Here is a 17780-nt window from a genome sequence, read left to right as displayed (position 1 = left end):
CCACCAACGTGGTGGTGCACAGAAGCCGGAGTCTGTGATCTGGAGTCCCGCCATGTTTGGCTTCTCAGATTGGTGCCTCCTTCTCTGAGACTCCAGACTCCTTCCTGGACCTTCACTTTCCCCAGCTCTACCTACAGCAGTGCAAGGTTACACTCCTGTACTAAAGCCTATACCCCACATCCCAAGATCTGCTTGGATCTTGATTTATTTAAATGCTATGTCAAACCAAAGGAATGAATTTTAAGTAGTGAGTGATTGAAGGAAGAGTGCCTTCTCCTAGAAACCTAGATAACTGCGATGATTTTAGTGCCATTAATGGCTAGTAATAATAATAATAATAATAATAACTGTCATTTATTGAGCACCTACTATATTCAGGCACAGGGCCTTGCATATCTTATACCATTTATTCCTCACTAAAACCTTTTGAGGTAGATACAAATATATATTTGGCAAGTGAGAATGCGTTTAGGGCTAGCTCAGACCTGACAATGCACGTTCTTAACAATTATGGCATATATATAAAATGCCTCCACTTGTCACACATTAAAATTATTTATTCATTTACTAGGGTCCATCACTAGAATATATTTCAAGGTCAAGAAGCACATCCTTTTAATATCTTTATTCTTAAACCCCAAAGTCTGAAAATTAGAAGGTTTATGATAAATGTTTGCTGAACAAATGGACAAAGTGAAGGAACAGTGGTAGGACACATGGCCAGCATTAGGACTTTTGGCCAAGAAAATTGGTATTAACTCTTGCAATGGACATTAGTTCACATTTCCAGGACGTACACCTAGCTACATAAAAGAATTCAGAAGCAATGCAGAGTGAGCTTATGCATTGATAGGAATAATGGTGATAGAAAATAAAGTTTATCATTTAGATCACATGTGTCAAACACAAGGCCCGCGGGCCAAATCCGTCCCTCCAGGCCTTGCAATGTGGCCCGCACCGCGCTGTCATCACTGCACTCCGCTGCGTTTCCATCACAATGACAGTTTATGACTGTTCAGTAAACCATTTGGCCCGCGATTTAGGCTGGATTTTAGATTTTGGCCCCTTCTCTGATTGAGTTCGACACCCCTAATTTAGATGAACTCACATGCTGATTGGGAGATAGGGAGAGGGGCAGCCTGAAGGCCCTCATAGAAAAAACACATAATACCTTGAAACCTGGCATTTGTTTTTACTTTAAGGAGCACATACACCTATCCAACAGTAGGGGGAGCAAGATGTAGGGAAATGATATTTTAGAACATTAAGAAAGTGATTTTACACAAAGCAGCCTGAAAACGGGGTGTTGCTATATTTTAAATACTGACTTCTATTTGAAATGATTTTGAAATTGCTTACTGGAGCTGTGGCATTTTAGTGCGCAGCTCAGGGAAGGTTTGGCAATGATCAATAAGGAAAAATCATGGTTGATTGTTTTTAACCTGCATTAACTTATTCGTCCTTTGTCAGTGGTAAAATTCCCACCATATTCATGCTAATTAGACCCAGGCTTGAACCCTTTTTGGTGGTCCATTGAAGTGAAAATTTTGTTTAAATGATACTATTCAAACACTTTCCAGGTATAATATAGTGTAATAATGTAAAATTTGCAGTACTTAGGATTATGTGTTTGCTTGTTTTGTGAACAAGGCCTATATTTTGCCTTGAAATTCAAGAAGAAATTCAAATGCTGGTTCTTTGAAGACTAGAGAAAATCAAGGTCACTTCAAGGGTTTGGCAGACAGTTCTATGAACGAATGTGAATGGAATTGCCTTTTGAGAAGAGTTCTTTGAATACTCTCTATAAAAAAATATTTCCTTTAAAATACCTGTAACTGGCTTCAGAACAAACATAAGCTTTCAAAAATATTCTGACCATCTCTGAGTTTTTAAATTAGAGTTGAGGGGAAAAACAGTCTGCATTGTCAAACTGAGCAACTTAGTTGCATAATGAATTATTCCTATTTTATTTTAATTTAATTATGCAAATTTGGTCTGAAATGAATTCCAGTGCCTGTAGAGTTGACATTTGTTTGGTTCATTTTGCTTTCAGAGCTTTTTCTTTTTTCCTAGTCTCAGTAAGCCCACCTGGCAAGGCCCAGGACTCTGAAGCACTCAGGTCTTTACTTAAGCTTATACTATTGATAATAGTAGGCATAACAGCAATATAAATATTTGATATGGAAACCAAAATACAATACAAACACTGACCATGGAAATCTTCATTTCCTCTGTCAGTATAAATATGAGCAAGTTTACTCCCAAGCCTGGACAACGATAAAATTTTATGATACTGAAACTAAGTTTTGGTATTTGTTGATTTTCTTAAGGTTGCAATTTGTCATAAGCATATGATCTACTTTGACGCAAGAGTTTCCTTACTATGCTATGCTTTCTTAATGCTGTGCTGTTTTTGTTCACAAACCTCAAAGTAAAGCTGCAAAGATGATCTTGCTTTATGTTTTAGCAGGCTCACTGATGCACATGTGTGCACACACACTAAAACACCTCTGAGATCTTTGGTCAGTAACTTTTCACCACAAAATCCTAGGTACCCTTCCACCAAATACTTTTATCATCAATCCCAATTTTTATTTCAGCAGCCGGGTTCTCAAGTCTGTAATTCCAGTTTAAGATAGGGAACTCAATTCAAGGCACTCATATCAGTTTCAGCACATGATGGGGAAAATGTTCCAGATTTCAAGAAGGCCTTCAGCTCACCTCAGCAATCTCCCCTTCTTCTGCCTTTGAGGTTGCACGGAGTGCTTATAAGTCTAAAGACCCAATGGCTGGATTATTCATTCTGAGACCCAAACCTAATACCTTACTGCTTTCTTCCGTGAAGTAAGCATGCAAAATGATGTTGGACAAAAGAGAAAGAAGCATTCAAGTGTAGATCTCTATTGCTGTTGACGTTGGTCTTCATAATGTGCGTGAATGAACTCAGAGAAGAGCGAGACGGAACTGTGGCACTTCTGGGGCCCTGTAGTTTTCAGTGGGTAGAAAAGCTTCTGCATTCAGCACCAGCTGTGGGGGTTCTAATTCAAAACACCCTATTAGAATTGAAACTTACAATTTTCTTCAATGTGGGAGCATGGCTAAATAATTATCCGTCTCAACTATTGTGTAAACCAGTTTAATGAGCATTTCTCAGGCATGTCACATTCATACAACTGCTAAATAATTTTTCTAAAATAATTTTACATTAGAAATTGCCACATATCAACTTGGGTTAGTTTTACTCAAGGCCCTAATCATGCCTGAAATAAGTTTTTTCTTTTCATGTCACTTTACTTATTTATTTATTTTACTATAATTTGGTACTTCCATTGAAGATGATTCATACTTACGGGCTGGCCAGATGCTCTGTTTAGTTTATTTGTAAGTGTCAGATTTAATTGCCACTGACAAAATCAAAGCTGGCATTTTTTTTTTAAAGCAGTTATAGCATCATTAAGTTCCCTTTCCATTCACTTTAACACAAAATAAACCTTGGAAAACATTCATTCCCATATCTTAACTTAGAATATACTATAAAAATACAAACAAGTTTTTAGTGTCTAACATTTAAAGATTTAAGAATTGAGGAAGTTGCAAGCATGCAATTTAATTGTGTTTGGCTCTTAAAACATGTTCAAGAAGATATCATTCAATTTACTCTTCTGCCTTTAAGGTTGCACTGAGTGCTTATAAGTCTAAAGACTCAATGGCTGGATTATTCATTCTGAGACCCAAACCTAATACCTTACTGCTTTCAAGTGTAGATCTAGTGTAGATCAGTAAAGTGACATGAAAAGAAAAAACTTATTTCAGGCATGATTAGGGCCTTGAGTAAAACTAACCCAAGTTGATATGTGGCAATTTCTAATGTAAAATTATTTTAGAAAAATTATTTAGCAGTTGTATGAATGTGACATGCCTAAGAAATGCTCATTAAACTGGTTTACACAATAGTTGAGACAGATATTTAAATTTTTGAGGCAAATAATTACTATATTATTAATAAAGTATTCAAATTACTTTGGGTCTCCATTAACCCTATCATCATCAACATCATCAATACATTATTATTTTTTTTTTTCTAAAGTAATCCTGAGCAAAACTAATAATTCAAGAAATGCTCTCAGGCATGAGGCTGAAATGAAGTTAGGAACAGAAATGGAAGAAATTATACAATCAAATGCACAAACACTGAAGCAATATTTGTGCTCCAAATACATTTGGATGTGTGATTATATATGCAGAAGGATTAGCATTTAGGTCACTAAATTAGACTTTTGAATTTTCTTGCTCTCTCATGGATTCTACTTGTTTCCTGACATCATTTACCATGTCATACCACCCATAGCACTTTATCTACCAGTATTTCCAAATTTTAAGCTGCTTACCAATAAATACATCTCTATAGGAAGATTTATTTAGTGGCTGTGGTAATAAAACTGCAATTGATAATCTGCTGAACTTTATCTGAAAGGAAAGTGCTTTTGCAAAATTCTCACATTCATGGATTAAAAAAAGAGTAAACACATTTTATATTTTTGCCTTGACTGAGTAGATGCATTAAAACAATTTTGAGGAAATAAAAATGTGAGGAATTCAAGGAAACAGAATGTTACTATTTTTGTACTTTAATATTTGTTTTGAAGAGTAGATCTTGGGGGGGGGGGGGGGGCAGGCTTTTTTTTACTTCGCACCTTTGTATGTAAAAGAAGTGTAGCCTGCATTTACAATGCCCAACAAATATTCTAGCTGAATCTGGTTTCAGTGAATATCCCTGAACGACTGGCTATTTAAAAATTAAAAAGCACAGTCAGTCCTTGAAGAATACTTTTACATTTCTCATATATTTGCAACTACTGTATTTTCCGGTGTATAAGACAACCCCTGATTATCGGTTGACTTATTTTCATTTCAAAAGTCGTCTTATACGCCGGAAAATACGGTAAGTAACCCTTTTGCGATGAACATGGATGTGATAAAAAAAAAAAAAAAATAGGAACGGGATGCTTTATTAACAAAGATACATTATTTCTGCTCCGATATCAATGATGTTACAAATGGATGTAGAAATACATTCTTTATTTTGTAAAAATGCCCTGCATCCTGATAAAATAGCTCTCAATTTTATGCTGTTTCCAATCCTCACAGCAGGGGAATTATCACATTATCCAACATGCTGGCACAGGATTGCTGAGTGACAGATTTCTTACTTAGTTTTATCCCTTCATAACACATATAGAGATGAGATGCTTATTTTGAAGCAATATATAATTCAGCAAAAAATCATTCTTGCTCATAAAGCTAGATTATTACTTAGAAGTGTACTGATATACTCAATTAAGACGTTTTGTTAGTTGAGGTCAGTTGTAAAAGGGGTGTTATTAAATATCTAATGGTAGAGGATATATATATTTTAGTATTTTAATGCCAAAATCATTTAAATCTTAATTCCAAAGATGCATCTATTACTAATAAGAGAAGATATCTACTGATTGACAAATAGATGACAACTAGTTTTGTTTCGTTTTTTAATTTTTCAAAATAAACAGTTCACTTTATCTGAAATTGTGGGGATGTTAGAGAAAAGACAAATATAAGTTGTCTTATGATGATCTAGCTGATTAAATTGTGTTTTGCCTCCTTGCAGTTGCTTATGCTGGCTTTTCTTCTGACATACCTTTCCCACGTTTTTGGACCTGGCTGACATTTTCTTCATTTTTCAAGCGTCAGCTTCAGGGACCATATCATAACTCTTTCATAATTCTTACACTGTTGAAATTATTGTTTATGTGCCTGTGTTGACAACAATACTACTGCAAGACCCTGCAGTCTGGAATTGTTCATATAATAGTTTAATCCCTCCCACTTAGCACAGTGCCTACCTGGCTCACAATAGGCAGTTAAAATATATCTTGAACTAATCCGCAAATAAATGATCTGTTTTACCAAAAGAGCAGCAGCTTCACCAAAAATGTTCACTCATACAGGTGAAATTATTTTCTTTTAAGTTCCTTTTATAAGTAAATGGAGTAATAAGACAATTATTCAAAACAACAACAGCAAAAAGCAATGGCCAAAGTCCCACACTGAGACAGAGCAGTTTTTTTGGCCTGTCCTTCTTCAAATGACTAACTTATGACTAATCACTTGTGTATTTTCTTCCTTTCAAAGTATAGCCATAGTGTAAACATACCTGAGTTTCTCAATCTAAAAGCAATTCTTTACAACTTTTCCCATAAGATTCTTTTACATGATTTAAACATTATTGGATGGTTAGCAATTCCTAGTATCAAGTGAATTTGTGTCAATAATATACTGTTAGGTTAAAATTTTTTAAGTGTTGAAAAAGTTGCAAATCAATGTCCAACAATACATTTGCTGAAAGGATGTTTTCTAAGGAATAGAAGTTACTATAATGTTTCATTGTATGACACTTGTCTACACACTGCAAACCGGAGTAACCTCATGCGGACTGTAAAACTAAAGCTTTCCTAACAACTCCAGCCTAACTACCTTTTACCTCTTTCTGAGGGATTTTCTGTTTCTTCCACCTGTGGGTCTGTGGACTCTGTTTCTCCCTTGTGATTGGCAGTCAGCCTTGCTGCCTTCAGGGGGACCTGGGACAGTGGGGCTCAGGAAAACCGCTAAAGCAGTCCAAGTTACTGAGATAAACACCTACTGTGTAATGCTCCTGGTGAATTTGTGTAAGCTTTCTGAGTCTGCTATCCATATACCATGACCAGAAAAAAACTTAGTAATGAATCAGCCAAACACTCTGTTCGTCACGCAGGGCCATACCGTAGGTAAGCACTGTGGATGGAGTAAGGATTGGGAGCCATTTTACAGTTGAATAAATAGAGTTTCAGATGGTAGAAACCCTGAAGTGTTTTATCTCGGGGTGAAGGCTGAAACCCCAGGATGGCAGCCATTTATACTCACTCCTACTCTGGTTCGTGCCCAGAGGGACTAACACTACGAGCCCAGTGCTTTTCTGGCATTAGAAATAGATGGCACCCACAAAGTAAGGGCTCATGGGGTGTTCGGAAAGTGGCAGGAAGTTGTTGACTAATGCTGTTGGTGCAAATGGACTCCTCAACTTGTGGTGACTTTAATACAAAACACAGATAACTTCCCTGGCCGTTGAAAGTCATTCATTTTGAAGAATACTTAGAATGCTCTCCAGAGTTAGTCATTCAAAAACAGCCTACATATTCATCCAATGATTTTTAGCCAAAAAAAATTAAAAATAAACAAATGAACAGTCTGGGTCTATAGAATACAAACTCGACAAATATAAATTCTATTCTTTATTTGACTGTAAAATTATTTTGATATCTTGACAAAAATACTTTTCTGATCAAAATACAAATGCATATACGTAGTTTGTCCCGATTCTATGTTGGTGGAGGTTTTTTTTTCTTCTAAGTTTTCTAACTCAAATGTTTTTTTCAAAACTGAATTTTTAAAAAGAACCCAGAATGACTAAAGAGAACATTAATAGAAAAAGTTTGGTCCAGATAATTTACAATAAATAAATCTACACGCACTTGCTCCTCACTTCAGGCCCTAACAAAGTCTTTCTCCCTGATGGCTCCTCTGACAAGACGGGGTTGAGACCCAGGGCTTAGCCTGGCCTTTCCTATGTGACCAGCCTCTGTCAGTGGAAATGGAATAATCATGGCCAAATACAGCCAAGTAGGCCAGCTCAGGCAATCCTTCGTTGTTTTATAATATTTTGACCATGGGGCTATGTGGAGCATACATCTAGCTCTCATTAGTTCCATGGTCTATTTGGGGGCATTGTAGTGGCTTGTCCTCATGTTTAAAGGTTTTTTATTTTATTTTATTTCTAATATACTTACATTATAAAAACTTTAGTGCAGCACTTTTACTAACAACTGATTAGTAAACTTAGCCTACTAATTAGTTTTCTGTATTTGCCTTAGTAATAGTAGTTATCGTTTACTGAAGGCTTATTTGTGCCAGGAGTTGTTCTAAGTTGAGTATATTAGTTTGCTGCATTTAAATCACTGATTCCATGAGCCCTATGCTATTACTAATATCCATTTAACGAATGTAGAAATGCATGTACAGTGGCATCTGAGTTACGCTTTGAGCCATTATGCTATGTTGCCTCACACTTTAGATTTTTAAACCTAACATTATTCTGTTAATAAAAAGGAAGGTCATATGTAATGATTCAGTTTAGCAATTGATTCTATTTTCAATAAAACTAAAAAAAAATTTTTTTATTACACTATCATGTGCCAAGCCTGTTGTAAGCATACTACACAGGTATTAATTCGCTTAATCTTTGCTCTAGTGCTGTGAGGTAGGTACCATTATTATTCCCATTGTATGGGAAAGCAAATGAAGACATTGAGAGGTTGAGTAACTTGCCCATGGCCACCCAGCTAGTATGATAGAACATATTTTTTGGTGGTGGTGGTGGTGATGGTGATGTTGCTGGGGTGGGGTGAGGTGGGGGGGAGGGGTTATGTAACTGCCAACTCGGAATTATTTTAAGATTATAGTCCTGCCATTGCTTTTTGCTTTTAAACAAATTACTCCATCTTTCTAATTTTTAGCCAACTCATTTACAAGTAATGGTTGGCAGTGGGAAGATTCTATGATCTCTAAAATTCCTTCTGATATTTCCTCTTGATTTGGTACAACAAACCCTGCAAAGTCACATGGAAAAAAGTCGTTTATGTCACTCTGAAGACTTATCCCAGCTTTTAAACTTGCTGTACGTTCTAACACTTTCTGCATATCTTCAAGAATGGTTTCAGGAAAAGGACCTAGCAGTAAGCTAAGAATGTAGACAATATTTTGTTGACCTTCAGAAGTGCCAATTTCAGCTCTGCATCTGCCAATAGATCCAGATAATCCTCCACACTATAATTCCTGGCTCCACCACTCACCAGCTGTGTAACCTGGGCAAGTATTCCATTGTTCTGACCTGAGCATCTTTCTCTGCACAATGGGGATAATAATAATCCTACCCCAACAGAATCACTGTGAGAAGGAATCAAAATAATATGTGTAAAGAATGTGCAACAGAGCTTGGCACATGGGATGTAGTGAGTAAAAATTTAGTATTATTATTGCAGAATACCCTTTTTTCCTAAGAAGGGGACAGTTGTGAATTCCACCTATTATCATAGTTGTAGAGGATCCTTCTGGGATCTGATGAAAGCCCAGACTTCAAGATTTGGAAAATTGGGCTCAACCTTTTTATCTTCAGGAGCAAAAAAAATCCACTTAAATTGCTCAATGGTTAAGATAGATGTGACTTGACACTGAACTATTGAATATTAGTTTGGTGAAGTTAGTTAATTTCAGAGGGCCTGTGTACATAAGATCAATAAGAACTAGACGTTTTTATTTAACCAGATTAAATTAACTAGGCAATAAGTATCATTAAGTTTAGTCAGTTGGACTGGATTTTCTAAAGCTTGTAAAGAATAGATTTAATCTGTCTCCCCCTCTTTAGTTAAAGCGGTAGTGGTTTTATTATTTGCTAAATGTGTTACAGTATATTTTCTGAGGACTGAAGACTATATTTTACAGTACTAGAATTTGTTTTTTTTCCTTTTAAACAACTCACCAATACAGTATATTAATTACCCAGTATATTAATTTACTGCAATCACCAGTACAGTATATTAATTTAAACAACTCATCATATATTATACAATATATGTTACCCAGTATGCATGGTAATAGAGAAGAAAGCTTAAGGAAATTTGAATTTGTGTGTGTGTGTGTGTGTGTGTGTGTGTGAGAAAACATGTGAGACTTGAAATTTAACACTACCCGGAGGTCTGATTATCCTTGCTTGTCACTTTTACTAGCGGAAACTCACTTTTGCTATTTAGAAGTGCCAAATAAATTCATCCAGTTTTAATGCTAATAAACTTAATGCAGATTCAATCTGGGAATAAACTAGGTCCTTTAAAATTGATTAAAGATTACAATAAATAATAGTTTATTAAGTATATTCACCGCAAAGTTGTGTGTACAAACATGATATGATTATATTCTGGACAAAACAAATACCCTGAATTTAGGTAAAGCTTTCAGAGCCGAAGGCTTTCATAGAGATTACATCATCCACCAGAGACCCAGAGGGGGTAAGAGATTTGGCTAAGGTTATGGAGAATAAGGGGATAGTCTAGATCTTAGCAGAGGCTTTCTTGAGCTCAGCTTGAGGGATGTCCCACTCTTCGATTGCATGCGTTCAGACAACATATTATAATCGTAATAACAATAACCACCACTTATTAAGTACATACTCTGAGCCAAGTATTCTGCTCAGCTCTATACTTACAACTCTTTGTCCCCCACCTCATAGCTCTATGAGATATGTCCAGTTTCTTCCATTTTATGGATAAATGACTGAGACTCAGCACGGTGACTTTCAAAGCGATGCAGCTAGCCAAGGACGAAAGCTGGGGGCCAGTCTCACACCCCTGGGGACCCACATGACCACATCTTTGACTGAATTTTCCTTTAAAATCAGTATTTTAATCTCTTGCAATGAGAGCTTTGGCTGTGTGCAACCGCAGAACTTGTATCCAGGGGCCGAAAAACAATGACACCATTCCTAATAATAGCTCATAGTCTTAAAAATTAACTCACTGGCTTTTAATAAAATCAAGTGTAAAAAACCTACCATATTATTCAAACATTATCTTTTAGTCTATGTAGACCATGGGATTCAAGAATATGAAGTTGGCCCTGGCTGGTATACTCAATGGTTAGAGCATCAGCTGGGTCTCAGGTTCAATTCCCAGTCAAAACATGCCTGTGTTTTGGTTGGATCCCTGCCTTGGTCAGGGAGTGTATGGGAGGCAATCAATTGATGTATCTCTCACATTGGTGTCTCTCTCTCTCTCTCTCTCTCTCGTTCCTCACCCCTTCCTTCCTTCCCTTCCATTCTCTCTAAAAATCAATGGAAAAATATCCTCAAGTGAGGATTAACAACAACGAGATTATGAACTTTTAGTCAATTCCAAGAGGATGAAACAGGATATTAAGCCTGGTGCTTTGTAAATTAATACTTTGAGGTAAACTTGAAGCATAATTAATAATTACTATGTATTTAACGCTTAATTCTATTTGAAAGAGAAACTCCTAAATGGTCAATACTATCTCTATGTAACTGGAAATTATTTGAGCGATGATGGCGCTGAGCACTTTGGGGACAATAACTACAATCCTAGTAGCTGTATCTTAGCAAAATATTTTAGATTTATTAGTCAAACTGTTAAATGTTTGTGTTTGCATTAGTTCCAAGGCAAAATGAGGCGATATTGTATTTGTTTGTTTGGAAACTTTTTTTTTTATTAAAAAAGATTTTTAATAGTAATGCTATTTTCAATACAGGTGTGATGGTACTCAATGAAGTATCGTGTACTACTTGATATAGTGAATTTCGGAATGTAACAGTCCAACTAGAAGCCGGCCCCCTCCCTCGCCATTAGCAACCCTGGTAGCAAAATGTAAATATCCTTTTAAAAAATAGAGAGGCCTTTGGGCAGTTGGGTGAGCAGAGTGGGGTGGGGTAAGGAAGTGCTCTTTCCTGACATACTCATGCTGTTGGCTTTGACTTCATCTAGTCATGTCTGTTCTGAATCAAATCCTCCTCTATGATCCGCAAAAGCGCAGGAGAAAAAAAAAGCTTGTCATTCACAAGCGGCTAAGGACAACACCAGCAGCAGAATACAGGGTGAGGGGAATCAGGGACTCAAAAAAGAAGTTAAAGTGCACAGTTACTGTAAAAAATATATTATTTTGGCCCTAAGAAAATTAAGAGCATTTTATCTAGTGAACTAGATCGCTGACCTTTTAATACATTTGGTTTTCATGGAACATACAATCACCATCGGCCATAGGAGACTAGTTTGCTTTAAAAAAAATTGCTTGGAGTATCTAAGGAATCTGTGAACACCATTCCAGGATGACATTCTGCAACTCTTTGGCAGATCTCCTCCGGTAGGTCCACAAAGAAAGGCGGTGAGTCCATCTTCTCACTCCTTCCCCAGCTAATCGCCAGTGCTTTCCAGTTCTCCGACCTCTACCCCCGTGGCCTGAGACCCGGAAACCTTGCAGAGTTTCTCAGTAAACTGCCTCTGCCCTGCCAGGGGGGACTGGCCCCTGGACGGCCCTGGGCTGGCGCCATCCCGCACGGTCTCTGTTGGGCTCTGCTCCACAGGGCCCGGGTTGGCAGTGGCCTCACAGTCTGGACTTTTCCTGGCTCCTGCGTCCACCACGGACTCCAAGGAGGTGCCAGCTTCGCGCAGGGGCGTGTAGCCCTGCTGGCTGCAGGAGAGGTCCTCGGACTGGGAGCTGAGTGAGCCCAGCCCGGCGGGGGGCGAGCCCTCCAGGTCCAAAGCGGGCGAAGGGGCGGCATCCAGGTCCTTGCAGCGCGGGGCGGGCGAGGGCTCCGGGGACAGGGGTGCCTGGCGGTCGGGGAGCCCGTTGGTGCTGCGGCGCCGCGGGGCCGCCTGCCTGCTGGTCCTGGGCAGCGGCCCGCCCTGCGCCCCGGGCTCCTGCAGCCGCCGCCTGGGCGCCCAGCGCGCGCCCCCCGGGCCGCCGCGGAGGTCGTCGGTCAAGCTCAGGTCAAGTTCGTCCCGCGGGATCTCCCCGGAGCCGCGCTCCCCGGGGGCTCTGTGCCAGCTGCAGCTCGCGCCCTCGGGGTCCCCGTCCCCGTCGCGGTCCCCTTGCAAGGGCAGCAGCGCGAAGGCGCTCAGCGAGGAGTCCAGGAGGGAGCTGGCGGTGCTCTGGCGGCCCCAGCTCCCGCGGGGGCTGCAGGGGCCGGGGGTGCTGCAGCTGCTGCCGGCGGCCGCGGTGGCGGTGGCGGCGGCGGAGGCCCGGCACCGGCCGGCCACCCCGGAGCGCTCCCGGTAGATGCTGTACACCGCCTCCGCCAGGCTCGGGGGCTCCCGCGGGCAGCGGGGGGACGCGGGGTCCCCGGCCCGGCGGTCCGCGGGGTGCGGCCAGGAGCCCCGGGCCAGCATCGCCGCCGCCCCGAAGGCGTCCCCGGCGCCCCCGATGCAGCTCCCGGGCTTCAGCTCCAGGCCCCGCGCCTGCACGCAGCCCAGGAAGCCATTGAGGGGGGCGGCCCCGGGGGGCGCCGCGGCGGCCAGGTCCTTGGCGCGCAGGCTGTGCACGTCGATGACCGTGGAGTAGAGGTCCCGCAGGTTGATGACTTTGGTCTTCTTGTCGCGGTTCTCGTGCAGCACGGCGTTGGCGCAGATGAAGAGGAAGATGCCGATGCCCATGATGAGGGGCCCCAGGACCTTGAGCTTGTCCGAGTTCAGGTAGCCGGAGAAGATGCGGAAGAAGAACCCCACCGATGTGGAGGAGGGCGGGGACGGGGCGGCGCCCGCGGAGGAACTGGCGTTGCGGCCCCTCCCCGGCCCGGGGGGCCCCTGGGCCCGGCTTTTGCTGCTGCCGCTGCTGCTGCTGTTATTGGCCGCGGTGGAGGCGCCGCGGTGGCCGCTGCTGGTGGGGGGCAGCTGCCTGCCACCCTCCCGACCGGCCCCGTTGGCCTTGGGCCAGTAACCCACCACGGCCATGGCGATGCCCACCAGCAGCACCAGGATCCCGCACAGGGCGATGAGGCCCGAGATGGAGCACAGCTTGAGCTTGCCCTTCACCACCACCACGTCGTTCTTGCGCCTCCTCTGGACTTTGCGCTTGCGTTTGGGCGCCTGGCCCGGAGGGCGCAGGGGGTCCTGCTTCCGGGCGGAGATCCTCAGCAGGCCGCCGGTGGCGATCATGGCGCGCGGGGAGCGTGCGGGGCTGGCCCCGGGGGCGGAGGCCGGTGCAGGGAGGGGGCCAGCTGCCCGCTAGCTGCTCCGCCACATCCTCCTGCTGCAAAGCAGAGGACAACAGTCAGGCGATGGGGCTTGGCTGCAGCAACATGCCCCGCGCTGCAACTGTCCTGCTCCCCCCAGCCCTCCACAGGTGTGCCTCCTCTTCCCCTACTCCCCCCCCCGCCCCCCCCCCCACACACACTAAGGGGAGTGCGGCCTGTGGCCTAGAGAGACCCGGGGTGGGGTAGATGGACTAGGGCAGTGGTCAGCAATGTCATTAGTCAACAGAGCCAAATATCAACAATACAACGATTGAAATTTCTTTTGAGAGCCAAATTTTTTATAGTTAAACTTCTTCTAACGCCACTTCAAGATAGACTATTCCAGGCCATGGTATTTTGTGGAAGAGCCACACTCAAGGGGCCAAAGAGCCGAATGTGGCTTGCGAGCCGCAGTTTACCGACCACTGGACTAGGGAAAGGCAGTGTTGTTGCAAAAATTGATAGAAGGCGATCAAACAGTTTGAGAGAAGGCTTCTCTTCCCCTCCCCACTCCCCCAATGCCTCCATTCACATACACTCTATGGCTAACATCCCAGCTTCTTCATTTCAAACTCTCCTGGCTGGCAGCCCACAGAGCTCTGACCATTAGGAGACACCAAATGTGGGGACTCAAAGTAGCAGCTGAGGACTTTCCAGGCAAAAGCCATCCTATTGGAATCAGAAGATTCCCAAGGGATTTGCCACAGGAATTTAAACTCTCGACCTAAGCCAGTAATTCGTCAAGGTGCAGTCAACAGTCGCTAAAACAGTCCCCCAAGTAACTATGGTATACAAAGGGAACTTTCACTGGGTGAAGGTTAAAGGTCATACATATGCTGGCAGCTTGTTCACCTCAGGGAATTAACAGAGAGCCCGTTGCTGGCAGAATACCCGAGAGAGGGCCCAATGCTCTCACAAATATCTGCACAAAGACGTCTTCCCCCTAAGACTGTTCCCACAGCTAAAGGCGAGCAGATCCCTTTCGGAGCCTTTTCATCATCTCTTTCCTGCAACATCTGGACAGCTTCTTGGAGGGGAATACTCAGTTTTAGGTAACCGGTTATGTAACACGGCTCTTCCTCAGGCCTCCCTCTCCTCCCTCCGAGGAGCTCCCACACAGGTACCATAGGCTAGATCGCTTCAGGAGATCTGAGAGGTCCCCAGACCCTCCAAGAGAAAGGTCTCTTTTTCCTGTGGGAAAATTACCATCTTAAAAAAAAAAAAAAGCCTGCCTTAACCGCTTTCTGACCCCTTATTAATGTGTCAACACTTCTCAGAATCCCAAAATTCAAATGAGTAGGCAATTAACTGGACACGGTGTAATAATGATGATTTGTAAAATGACATCTCCCCAACTGAGAACACATTTTCTTCATCTGTTTTTCTCACGAGGTCATTTTTTTTTTTTCTTTTAAAGAAGGGAGGGCGACAGCCATCAGGGAGTGAAGTATCCTCGAGGACATTTAGTTGTTGATAATAGAGCTGAAGTTCTGTAAATGCAGACGTGTCTTTGTGGCTATCTGTTAGTTTCCAAAAATGAAAGGCTTAGGTATCACCCACACGCCTTTTGGCATTTTATCCTTTATAAAATAATTCATGTGCCAGAATAAATTACCCTTTGAAAATGTGGGCCGGCTTAGGTAGGATTTCGCTTTTAATTGGTGCCTGGGTGAAGAGCTTTGGCCCTGGGTTCCCACCATCATATCAATCTAGGCAGGATCTTTTCTCCACCAGAGGGAAAGCAAATGGTAATCAGCTCTTTGCCGTGTTTGCAAGTCCACATCGCCTTAGAATTTAGCTGGTTTTCAGGAAGGAGAAAGACTAGGTAGGTTAGAGAGGGGTCAGTAGAGAGAATACATCTATTATAATTTTTGTTTTAAGAAACTGCACAAGTACAGACTGTTACACACACACACACACACACACACACACACACACAACCCAGAGTAGCTTATTGTCCATCTAACCCCCTCCCCCCAATAAGCACGTTTGTTATGTGGTTGTGACACCGAGACTGCTGTTTTAAGTGACCCCTTAGACTCTAGCATCTTATCTGGAGATCTGTGCTTATTTTAAGGATTTAGAAGCCAGACATTTTAGAAACAAAACCGGACTGGGCTGGCAGGTGACTCTCCCAGATGAGAGAAGGGCTAGCATCTTATTGGGCACAGATAAGACGCACCAGGCTGCTGCGTGCCCTGGGGAGGGAAGCCCCGCAATGCATTTCTCCTCGTTGGCTCTGGGTAGAATGTAAGGAAGACTGGAACTGGTCTCAGTCATCCTTCACAGAAGATCTTTAAGATTAGTTTAATAACTAGCTACGAACTCCCCGGTTTATTTTTCCTCCGCTCTGTTGAAAGCTGAGCGTCTTTCTAATGTATCACCACTAAGCATATTGGTCAGATGTGAGGGAAGACCACCTCTGAGGCTCTGAGGCTCTGAGGCTCTTCCCCCCCCCCCCCTCCCCCCCCCCCCCCGTCCCACCTCCTTCCCCAGTACAGAAAGAGGGAAAACTAACTTAGCAATCTAGGTTGGCTACCCTCGAAATTTCCTGCCCGGTGCTGTCTTTCTATGGTTAAGGAATGGAGGATGGAAGGATGGGCTGGGGGGAGTCTAAAAATACAACTGCTTCCAGGAGACACATTTCGAGTTCTGGGCTCGTGATGGATTGCGCCCCACTCTGCGGGAGAGGCTCAGAGCCCACAGGCGGGGAACGCCCTGCCCTGGCCCGGACTCAGCCCAGGTCCCGGACCCCCGCGCCCTCCCTGGCAGGACCCGCAGGGAGCCCCTCGTCCCGCTCCCCATCTGCCTGTGTGTGTCGGAGTCACAGGAGAGCAGCTGGGAGTCCGCCTCCGGCAGGAGGGCAGGCGGGAGCGGGGAGAGGGCGATCTGCACGGGCTTCTGTGGGCAGCGCATCCCGCACGGCCCGCCTGGGAGGACAGGACGGCGGGCTCTCCCGTCCGGGGACCTGGTGGGAAGGGGCAGCTTGGGGGGGACCGGGGGCAGACAGAATTGCTCAAAATGGCAGCACCAGAAGCCAACAATATCGCTCACTACTTACCCAGGGAGCCCGGGGCAGCTCAGGGCCGGCGATGGAGCGCTCGGGCGACACAAAGGCAGCATGGAGAAACTTTTTCCGCCGGAGCCGGCCGCGGGGCGCGGGGATGGCGGCGCCGCGGGCCCGGCCTCCGAGCGCGCGCGGCTCAGCAGCCCCGCGGGGGCCGGCGCCCGCCCCAGGCGCGCAGCCCGCTCGGGCGCCCGGGCGGGAGCCATTTCCAAGAGTTTCCAAGAAGTGTCAGGTCCTCCTCCCGCCGCATGCCGCCGGCGAGCCTCCTTCCCCGCCGCCGCCCCGCCGCCCCGCCGCCGGCGCCTCTTTGTGTGGCCGCGGCGGGCGCGCCGGGCTCCGCCGGGTGGAGTGGAGCCCGGGGCGGGCGGCGCGCGGCTCGGGGCGGCAGGACCGGTGGCTGTTGCTAAGAGACCGGAGCCATGACACGGAAATCGCTGCAGGATGGCAGTCGGTAGCTGCCGGATTCCGCACGCCCGGGGCGCCCCCGCCCCCGCCCCCGCCCCGCCCTCCGCCTCCTCCTGGGCGCCCCCTCTCCGCACCCCCCCACTTCCCCGGCCTCCCTCCCTCCGCACCCGCGCGCACCCGCTTCCTCTCCGGCCGCCGCGCGTCCCCTCGGAGAACCGCTTCCCCGAGGACCTGGAGGCGCGAGGGCGCCCAGAGGAGGGGTCCCCGGGGGTCGGAGGATGCGCGTCGAGAGGGAGGACCAGGCGCGTGGGGAGCCTTGGCCTCGGCCTTCCCCGCCCCCGGGCGCCAGGGGACCCGCCGCCTGTCTCCGCTGGGAGCTTTGTTCCTTTTCTCCCAACTACCTGTCTGAGCAGCGGGCCGGGAGGGCCCGGAGGAAGGGCC

General features: G+C 44.7%; 1 protein-coding gene across 1 annotated transcript; it reads right to left on the bottom strand.

Annotated features, from left to right (window-relative positions):
• Positions 1–9974: 9974 nt before the first annotated feature.
• On the bottom strand, positions 9975–17391 carry TMEM200C (transmembrane protein 200C). Its single transcript, XM_036419335.2, has 2 exons — positions 16929–17391; positions 9975–13884 (listed from the first exon to the last, which is right to left on the bottom strand). Exon 2 carries the CDS (start codon positions 13788–13790, stop codon positions 12051–12053), a length of 1740 nt encoding a protein of 579 aa, XP_036275228.1. The 5' UTR covers positions 13791–13884; positions 16929–17391; the 3' UTR covers positions 9975–12050.
• Positions 17392–17780: the final 389 nt, after the last annotated feature.

Source organism: Pipistrellus kuhlii, unplaced genomic scaffold, assembly GCF_014108245.1.
Source record: "Pipistrellus kuhlii isolate mPipKuh1 unplaced genomic scaffold, mPipKuh1.p scaffold_m20_p_6, whole genome shotgun sequence".
NCBI classification, from domain to species: domain Eukaryota; kingdom Metazoa; phylum Chordata; class Mammalia; order Chiroptera; family Vespertilionidae; genus Pipistrellus; species Pipistrellus kuhlii.
Note: the sequence above shows the minus strand (reverse complement) of the source record. Positions and strands in the feature narration are given on the sequence as shown.